The sequence below is a fragment of the Toxotes jaculatrix genome, chromosome 20, assembly GCF_017976425.1.
Source record: "Toxotes jaculatrix isolate fToxJac2 chromosome 20, fToxJac2.pri, whole genome shotgun sequence".
In the NCBI taxonomy this organism is placed as follows: domain Eukaryota; kingdom Metazoa; phylum Chordata; class Actinopteri; family Toxotidae; genus Toxotes; species Toxotes jaculatrix.
In genome coordinates, this window is record NC_054413.1 from 11,072,054 (window position 1) to 11,082,080 (window position 10,027).

Consider the following 10,027-nt stretch of genomic DNA (forward strand, 5'->3'; position numbering starts at 1 on the left):
TTTATTTATTCCTGTGAGACGCTGATTAATATCTAACTCAGCACTTTGGAAATACACCATTTTTTTTTAACTGGAAAAAGTTTCAGTGGCATTGTTGTTCCCGCTTCCTTAAACAAACAGGCCGACATCTCTCACTCTGACCCCGGGCCTGCGCAGGGGGGATGCCGGGTAAAACCCAGCAGAAGCAACGCTGTTTCCTCCTACATGTTAAAGACGGACGCTGAAAAATAAAACAAAAGAAAAGTGGAAATGTGAATGTAAATATGGGAATGTCGGTTAGGATCCAGTGACTTTAAGTTCGGGATAGAAAGATCGAGAGCAGATTAAAATCCCCTATAGTTCCTATGTGTGTTTTCTTATGTAATGGCTATATGATATGAATATTATCATGGATATATAGTCATGATACTTTGTGGATAGATATATAGTCATGGATATATTGGACTTTTACGCGTATTGATTGATTGCAAGTCACCATACACTTAAACATGCAAAAGTAACACGGTCAGAGTCTCTACATGGGGGTCTTGTGTTGAGGGATTACAGTTAAAACCGTATCTGTGTGAAATGAGGGTTGCGATAACAACTGGAAATCTTGGCACACACACTAAAGCTCTTCATAGTTTTGCTGTCAGTGGCCCACCTCCATACATTAAACGATGGTCCTTCGTGTGACTCAAACTGTATTTAAGTCTAGTTAAAGTCTGTGCACCTTCACAGCTATTGAAGTGTAAACGTGCCTCCAGGTCATAACTCGTATAGGTAAAAATAATAATAATAATAATAAGAAGAAGAATATTAATAATAATAATTCCAAGAATCCTTTTAATCCACGCTGTTTCCTCAGATTTGCCTTGCGTCGATTCATGTAAATAAATAAATACATACATAAATAAGGGAAAAGGACATGGGCCAACACAGAGGAGTCTTCGCAGTTCAGCACATGGAGGAGCCATTACGTTACACGAAGTTTTCTCTTTGTTTTGCACCTTAAACAAGAAGCTCTACACTCTGTGGAATCAGGCTCATGTGGGGACACAGGATGGAGTTTTACTCAATTAAAGGATTAAGCCTTTATTTTGAAACTGACAACATCAGAAGAATCTATATAGAGTCAAACTGGTGACTGGCTGACATAATTGTGAAACGTATAGCATCTGTTTAAATAGTGCCGTCGCAACAACACATGTAGGCTACAAGGACACATGCGTGGACACACTTAGACATATAGAGGTGAATGGGCTGCACCATTATAATTTCAAAGACAGTGGATTTTGATATTTTTTCTTGTCATAATACGATGTAAATTTAGACTGTGTAACTTATTGTGCACACATGGTGTCAGCATGGGCCATAAAAAGTCTTTGTAAGTTATCAATGTTCTTGCATCAGTGCAATGTAATTGTGTTTCTTTTCCCACCAGTGTAGATAGGCTAATGAAGGGAATTTACTGTTGTGCATTTTGCAGTCTTTCAGCATTATTTTAATTTTCGGTTAAAATTCTTTTATATTTGGCTGCACATTAAATCGTGGTAGCTTCTCTGTTCAGTCTGCATGTCAAGAAAAAAATATATATAAATAAATGCACCGTTCAACAGAGAGGCTTCAGTGTTAAGTCTGTGGCTCGGGCAGTGCCGTTTTATCATGCAGAGCCCTTTCAGGGGGCTCTTCTGCTCCCTGAAACCCTCCTGTTTTCACAGAACCACAGGTCACAAATTCATTCACACTCACACTCACATACACACACAGAGCACTGCAAGAAAAAAATGGTGGTAGGCAACGACTGAGAAATTGTTGACGCATTGAAGGCGGCTTTAACGCACACGTCTTTTACAAATTCCACCCAAATGGCTTGGAAAAGGCGACGAGATTTCTTCTGTTTATTAATGTCTGACAGCAAAAATATTATGAGCTTGGGGCTTGACCTTGTGTGAAGCGGCGAGTGCAGGCGAATACTTCACAGTTGAGAGATTTAACGTAAAAACGTCCTGACAGCTTTTAGCGGCCTGCGTGTATTTAATTGTCTCAAAGATCAATGCAAAGTGCTGACCCTAACGCGGCATGTGTCTGTCAGCATTACCCATAACTTCACTTTGCAAAACATGCAGCCAGCGACAAAATACAAATCTGAGCGCTACAAATCGAGCTCTTTAGAAAATGTTATTTATATATTAATTGATTATTTATTTATTTATTTATTTTTAAATTAAAACCAAATTGCGTGAAGGCTTGTTTTCTTCTTCCTATTGTTATTCTATAGAAGTTACAGTCTACTGGTTCCCAATCCGCACTGGAATTTAACCCTGAAACGCCAGCAGGAGGATAATGGCTTGTCCCTGCTCCCGGTATGGCCCCTCCAGGCTCCAGCAGCAGCAGCAGCAGCAGCAACAGTGCCGGGGCCAGACAGCCATACCAGCCCTGGCTTCTCTTATCAACCTCGGGGCTTTGGCCTGGACCATATACCGCTGTCTCATTAATCAAAGAAACATCAAGTCAAACGTGGCAGACTGAGCGAAGGACAAGTCTGGTCAAAGCTTCTTCGAAAAGTTGCATGGCTCTGCGCTGCACACAGCATTCTCACAGTCGAGAAGCCATGGGCGAGTTTATCTGTACTCCTGTGTGCCCATACCATACGCACATATGAAGTGGCTGTGAATTTTTAGTTTGTTTTATAGTATTTTACCCCCCTGGGCAATCACTTCAATCTGGATTTGGCCTTTTCTATAGCATTCAGGTACAGCTGTGGTTTTGCTGCAGGGTTAGCACTTATCTAGTTGTTTATCGAGGAGAACAATGATGCTTTCATTTGGCCATCTCTGCACACAAGCTTCCTGCAAACGCATGCAGACTACAATACTGTTTGTTTTATGAGTTGCTCGAAGGCTCCGTGTCCCTGCAGGAGTGTTGCTTGGTTCAGCTTATTGAGGTTTCTCTCTGCTTCATGTATAAGACCGAGCAAGCTCGCACCACCTCATGTGCAGTGGTTGGAAATGCTGCATGCGTAAATGTCTGCGGTTTGCCTCTTGTTATTATTGCAAGGCTCTGCGGGCCTACCACTTCTTCCGTCACAAACCCCTCTCTCTCTCTCACACACACACACCGGGGGAAGGGAATCCCTCTCTACTGTAAAGAGTTTCACCAAACTGAAGATACTGTGTGTGGTCATCTTTCAGGGATATTTACTACCAGTCATCATTAATTCTATTGTTACTATAAACTGCCCACAGTGTGGATAAGCACTACTGTAAATCTATTTGAGGTCTATTTCCTTTCAGATGTTAAACCTCTTTGCCTCAGGACAAAATACTTATCTGGTATTTAATTGAAAGCTGGATATGTGTAATTTTCCTTAAACGCCTTTAAACATTTATGAAATTAATCCTGGTACAGAGTAAGTTAAAAGGCTGAGGACATGTGATGGCAAACTGGTGTAAGATACAGCAAAAGATGAAAAGCAGCTGTGTTCCCAAAATAAAAGATAATAAAAAAGAAAAGGGAAGCCCCATAAAGAAAGTTTAAAAATGACTTCAAGTCTCTGTTTTCATAACCCTCTCCTGACGCAAATCTCAGGCCAATTCCTCTATCATTAAATCCCTTTGACCCCCATCCAAAAACAACAACTGATTGTCCAACTCCAAAGAAAGAGAAAGAGTCTGATAAATACACTCAGTCGCGTTTAATGAATGCTTCATAATTAAAAAAAAAAAAAAAGAAAGGGAAAGTGCTTCAGAAATCCACCGTTCAAGTTTCCATTTCGAGTGCAGCTGTACTATATATATATTTATATATTCACAACCCCAAAAACAGAAAAAAAAATCAATATACAAGAAACCCCAGAAAAAATTCACAAAAATAAATATTCAGTCTCATATAAACAACCAGTGACTTCAAATTCCATGTCAAAAACCTGACCTCAAGTATTGTATCAAAAAAAGCGAAGTGAATGAGTGAACGAGGAGGGCAGGGTGAGGGGGAAAGAGGGGGAGGTGGGGAGGGGGGTGGTGGTGGTGGGGAGGGGGGGTGTGTGGAGAGGAGAGTGCATGCAGCCTCTAGCTGCTGCACGATGCAATTGTTTACATTGATAGCGTCACTGTCAGAGAGCTATTTGTCTTAATGGTGGAAAGGCCCTCCCAACAGGCCATTACCACCATCTCCGTGCCTCAGCAGTGCATTGTGAGCGCTGCGTGAGAATAGGCTGGTGCGTCAGGGGGGCAAAAAAAAAAAAAAGAAAAACCGCACAGCTTTGGGCACAGGCTATTCCTCTTCTCCCTATGCCGTGCAGCCTATGCTTTTGACATGCGGATTAAAGGTTGAAAAGCTTCGCTCTTGCAACACAGCGACTCCCCCCTCTCAACCCCATGAGCGTCACTCCCCCCCCCCCCCCCCCCCCCACTCCGTTTTACTGCGAGCCTGCTCATACACCGGCTTGTGTTCATCGAGCTTCAGAAATAGTCAGTTTGCAGGCTGAAAATATTAAGTTCAAGTTTGAATTGCTGCTCCAGCCTGGAGAAATAAGGCCCATGGTGAGTTTGGGCTTCATGACTGCAGAGTGGGTGCTTTAACAACATGGCTAAACATCTACCATATGTATCCACACTGATTTTGCCAGAGTGAAACTTGCTTTTTTGTACATTTTTTCCCTCTTTTTTTTTTAACAATCACCCATTAAATAGTTTCTACAATCCTTTGAATGAATGCACCCTTTGCTGTGCTTGTGAGGAGGCTGACATCATTCACGGGCTTTGGGTTTGTTGTGATCTGGCTCGCCATAAGCTGGGCCTCTCTTTGTCGCCGACAGAAAAGCCTGCCAATTAGCAGAGCGCGTCCTGCGCTGCCATTAAAAAACATCTACACTTTGACTTCAAATATCCACATGTAAGTGCAGCTTTGACCACTTGATTTACTCCTGGTTTTAAGGGGTGTACATTGAAGTCGGTGGAGCTACAGTTAAACCTACAGGGGCTAAATGAAACAGACCTGGGGCACTACATTCACTGAGCGGCCATATTCAAAAAGCTACATGAAAGTAACACAGTAATGTGAGATGGTGATTTTTTTTTTTTTTTTTTTTTTTTGGCGGGGGGTGTCTCAGCCAATAATGGGAAATAAAATGACGTTGTTTTTTTTTTTCTTCCAGCTCAGATAGTGACAGCTGATTTGAACTAAAAAAAAAAAAAAAGAATAATGAACAACACTGGCTTCACGGAAATGAGCATATTATTAAATTATGGGAAACCGGAAAACTATCATGGCGTGGTTAGAAACGCACACATGAGTGAATACTAAATATACATATCGAAGAGCAGGAAAATGAATGCAGATTGACCTTTTTTTTTTATCTGCATCCACATTAAACAGTCTTTAGTTTGTTTTTCTCTTTAAGCATTTCTCCGACATCATTTCTCACAGACTAGTCAGAAAACCCTAAAGCTGCAAACAGACCCCCAACAGTATCAAAGTGCAATGCATTGAAGCCTATCACTTGTGCTTTGTCGCATTGTTTCTGAGTAGCCAGTGTAGATAGAAGGTGTTTCACGCTATTTTGGTGCTGTTTCCCCCCCCTACTGTGACTCCTGATTCACATCCCACCGGTAACCTATCTTGGACATTGTCATTTTGTCTGTGTTTTACATTTTCCTGACTTATGTTCATGCCCTGAACGCAAATACAGACTCATTCTGGCACAAAGATGATGTGCAGAGGAAAAATCGGTGGCCAAGTGGACCCGTGGAGGGATGTGGGTGTGTGTATGTATGTGTGTGTGAGGGGGGGGGGGGGGGGGGGGGGGCACAAATCGAGTCTATCATGGAGACTTAACGTGCTATGAAGGTCTGAGCCTTTTTTTTTTTTTTTGATTGTCTGTACATAAGGCCTGTGTTGTGTCTGGGTGTCTGGGCCTGCGTCTGTGCACAGTCACACACACACACACACTTTTGCAAAACCAGGAAATAATTCGCAGAAATAAAAACAAGACTGAAAACCAGATTTCAAGCACTCTTAAAAAAAAAAGCCACAACCACCAGGAATAAATTCCTGTCAAATCTAATAAAGGCTTAGCTGTGAGTATGTATAGACAGACATTGATAAACCCATATTTAATAATTCTCTGAAACTGAACACTTGGACACATGGGCCAGTGTGGCCAAGCTGGTCAGCGTGACAGTCATGAAAGAAAACACAGCCTTGATATATAAAATATACCAAGTGGCACAGAATGGGAACCCTGATTCTTTTTTTTCTCATTTACCAAATCGAACTTGTTCTCACTTCCAGCTAAATTAAAAGTAGCCTCATCCCAAGGAATGCTGTGATTTCTTTTTCTTTTTTTTTTAACCCCCCCCTCTTTTCAGACAAAGCACAAACCACTGAAACCCTGGCACCATACAATCCAACAGGTCGAGCATAGGAAAGCGAAGAAGAAACAGTCGAGCTCAGGAAAAAAAAAAAATAAATCAAGTAAACAATAATGAGAACCTAACAAATTGCTTAGGATTGATAGCTTATTTTAAAACAGGAGTTTTTTTAAGCATAAATCCACGAGCGGTGTCTCACAGTCCTGTGGGCGTTTTCTGAGGCTCCAAAAGGGGGGATCTTGTAGGTTTTCCTCGATCAAACTTCAAAACAAAGCGGAATGTAAATCCATTCACAGAAAAAAAAACGAGTGGCGGAAAAAAAATAAAAATAATAAAATAACACACCGATAAAGTTTGGAGCAATTTGGTGGTCTCTCGTTAAGACTCAGGCTACGATTGGGTTCTAGATTGACACCGTGGGGGCTTTTGTTGTTTTGCTTTAAAAAACCAGCTCAGTATTTCCTAGTTCTCTGAGCGTGTGGGGGAGGGAGAATCTGGCCGCCTGGCTGCCACCTCCACACGGGGTGGGACGGAGGGGGAGGCCCGGGGCCCCTCAGCGAGTTTAGGGAGTAAGCAGGGCACAAATCCCCGTCGCTGCCAACAACCAGCGACGGCGGGGATGGGAAATTTGCCATCAGGCTGAAAGGCATTTTTGCAGGCGATGCTGCGGCGCTCGCGTTGCTGCGTTTGCGTCTGCTCGGTAAATCCTCCGTGGATGCCTCCTCGCTGCCCACGGGACGAGAAAAAGAAGAAGTAGAAGAGGAGGAGGAGGAGGAGGAAGAAGAAGAACAAGAAGAAGAAGCAGCCTTGTTGACCCTGGGTGCGTTTTGTTTTGTTTGAGTCCTGGAAACTCGGGGTTTCTTATTCCCCAGCACCGGAGTCCTGCAGTTTTTGTTCCTGTGTTCCCCCTCCTCGATACATGGGGTGTCCTGGGTGCTCCTGCATTCCTGAGGACCATACGGAGACCTGGGGGCCACATCAGGGCTCTTCTCTGTGGCTTTAATTCCGCTATTGAATAAGTCCCCTTGTTTGATGGCTCCGCTGGGATACTGGCCATTGCTGCTCTCTGCCTTATCTCCTTTACATTTGACTACAGTGGCCTGGCTCTGGTATTCATATTCATCACAGCTTTCCTCCACTTTAACTTTCACGTTGTGGAGGTTGAAGGGTGGTGTCCTGGCTGTCCTGCCGGTGTCCGAGTGGGGGGTGGCGGTCACAGAGGGCTCCTCAGCCTCGGTCTTAATTTTTTTCAGCGGAGTGGGCAGTTTAAGGCTGTTGGCTTTCGTCTCCCTTTTTTCGGTACATTTGGGGAGCTTGGCGTCTTTGTCCTGCTCACACTGTGCGCTCAGTCCCGGGGGACATTTGGTGGGATAACTCGGTGTTCTGCGCGTGGGGTGGAAGGCCTTGCTCCGGTTCGGTCCCGGTGAATAAGAGGGCAGCTCAGCCACAGGGTCAGCCCTGCTTGGGTCAGCCTCAGACGCCTTTTCCTTTTTGGACTCAGTGAAAAAGCTCTCACCCACAGCAGCTGAGTTAAATTTTGGTAGCTGTAAAGGTCCCAAATCCTTTCTAGTTTCACTGCAAATAAATTCACTTTTTTGCCGTTTCTCCTGTCTACTGTCCACTGTCTGTGAAGTGGCAACATGGCACAGTGTCCTGTGTTGTTTCTCTTGTTGCTGCTGGTTGTTGTAGTGAAACGTGGGCTGCAGGACCAAAGGTGCTTTACTAGTGTTGAGACTTTTGGCGAGAGAACCGACCCGGGCCCGTCTGAACCGGATGCTCTGGACCGAAACACGGCTTGAAACCGAGCTAGAATCGGACTGAGAGGAGCTCTCCTCCTCCTCTGAGCTGACCTCTGAACTCTCTGACTGCGAGTCATCTTCATCCTCGCCCTCCTCTTCTTCCTCTGAACTCCCGGAGTTGCTGGTGGTGGAGACGCCGGAGCCAAAGTCCGAGTCTGGGTACGCACGGTCCGAGTAGGTGCTGGACTCAGTGTCGCTGCTATAACTCTCCGGGAAACTCTGTTCGTGGTGGTGGTGATGATGATGATGGTGATGCTGGTGGTGATGATGATGGTGAGGTCTGGGGTCCAGATAGAAATCCGGACCAAGGTGGAAAGCACCAAAAGAAGTCCCGTGACTGCTGGACGATTTGGGTTGCACTAGCAGCACCGGTGGTGCATGATGGTGCGCGTGTCTGCTCCTGCTCCACGAGTGCCTCGCGCTGTCCCTGCCGCCGCCCCCCTCGCGCCTCCTCTTCCTTTTGTGAAGTAGGTCACCGGCTGAGCGCGAGAGCCTGGACTGAGCAGCTATGGCGGACTGAAGCACCACCGGCTGTCGGCTCACTGCGCTCCGGAAAAACGAGTGCCTTTGGCTCAAAGTAACGCGGTTCCCTGTTATTTTTGCTGTTTCATAGTTTTTAAAGTGTTTGTGACTGGACTTAGTCGCAGAACGGTAATCCCGTCCGTGGGTTTTGTGGTAAAATTGAGGTAGTTTGGAGTCGGTAAGGCAAGGAGTCAGCTCTCTCCGCCTGCCCGTTTTGTTGTGAAGTGTGAGAGTCTCTGGGACGCCGTGCAAACTAAACCAAACTTTTTCCTTCCACAGCTCGGCGTCGGCACGGAGGAGTCCCGAGGACGCATCGACATCCCCGGGGGAACACACAGCTTTCGCTTTCCTTTTGTTGGACTTCAACACCCGCTCAGTCTTGCAGGAGAAATACAGAGCCTCCACGTCCTCCCGCGATATGAGAGTGCATTTAGCGGCATGGAAAGCTATAGAGTTTATTGCTTTGAGCTTCCGCAGCTCCTCCAGGTCGCAGTGGTGCTTCTTCACTTTCAGGTGGTCCATGCGCTTGTGCACCGTGGTCCGAGGGATGTTTTTCAGCAGGTCGGTGAAGACCTGAGACAAAGCAAACATTTGCTTGCCTTTGATGAGCAGGTATCCCAGTCTCACTCCTTGCATTTCCTCAAAACCACACTCCAGGTCTCCCATGTTTTATATATCCGCTCCAATGTATTAATCCATATAGTCACTCTCAGTATATTATGGATTTACCAGTAAATGGCAAGGGGTCGCGAGCTCAAGACATCCTGCTCATACCTTTAATCCATCCACACTGCTGCTGCTGCGTCATGAAAATGTAAACTTTGACATGCGGAGTTAAATGGAGCTGCCGGTGTCTAATAGGTTGACTGAGCCGACAGCATCCACTCGTCGCCTCTTGCCCCGGTCCGGCATGGTGGAGGAATGCGACGGATACGTCCACCAAGCCGGGGCTGCTGCTACCTGCCTCTGCCGGCTCCACTCCCCTCTGGTCGGCAGCAGGACGAGGGGTAGGTGTACACCACTGCCTCAGCCAGAGGGATAAAATAGGGAGAAGAGAGAGAGAGAGAGAGAGAGAGAGAGAGAGAGAGGGAGGGAGAGGGAGTAGTGAGGGTGGAGGGGAGGGAGAAAGAGAGAGAGAGTCAGAGACAGAGAGAAACAGAATAAGAGCTAAAATGCAGCTGCTATTCTGGCTGCTGGTTGAGCCACAAATAAAATGACAGAGAGGGGAGGTGCGCCAGTCTGGAGACACCTTCATCAATTAATGCCCTCAGAGTCGACGCCCATTGGACGCCGCTGACAGGTGATGCAATAAAAATGGATATTCCGGACCCCCCCTCCACCCAACACGCACAC

General features: G+C 45.6%; 1 protein-coding gene across 1 annotated transcript; it reads right to left on the reverse strand.

The window, feature by feature from the left end:
* Positions 1-6,467: 6,467 nt before the first annotated feature.
* On the reverse strand, positions 6,468-9,449 carry skida1 (SKI/DACH domain containing 1). Its single transcript, XM_041066042.1, has one exon. The coding sequence runs from the start codon at positions 9,338-9,340 to the stop codon at positions 6,806-6,808; it is 2,535 nt and encodes an 844-aa protein (XP_040921976.1). The 5' UTR covers positions 9,341-9,449; the 3' UTR covers positions 6,468-6,805.
* Positions 9,450-10,027: the final 578 nt, after the last annotated feature.

What these genes read in the sequence shown, in the direction of transcription:
- skida1 (XM_041066042.1), bottom strand. Translation starts at nt 9,340, where the DNA reads ATGGGAGACCTGGAGTGTGGTTTTGAGGAAATGCAAGGAGTGAGACTG.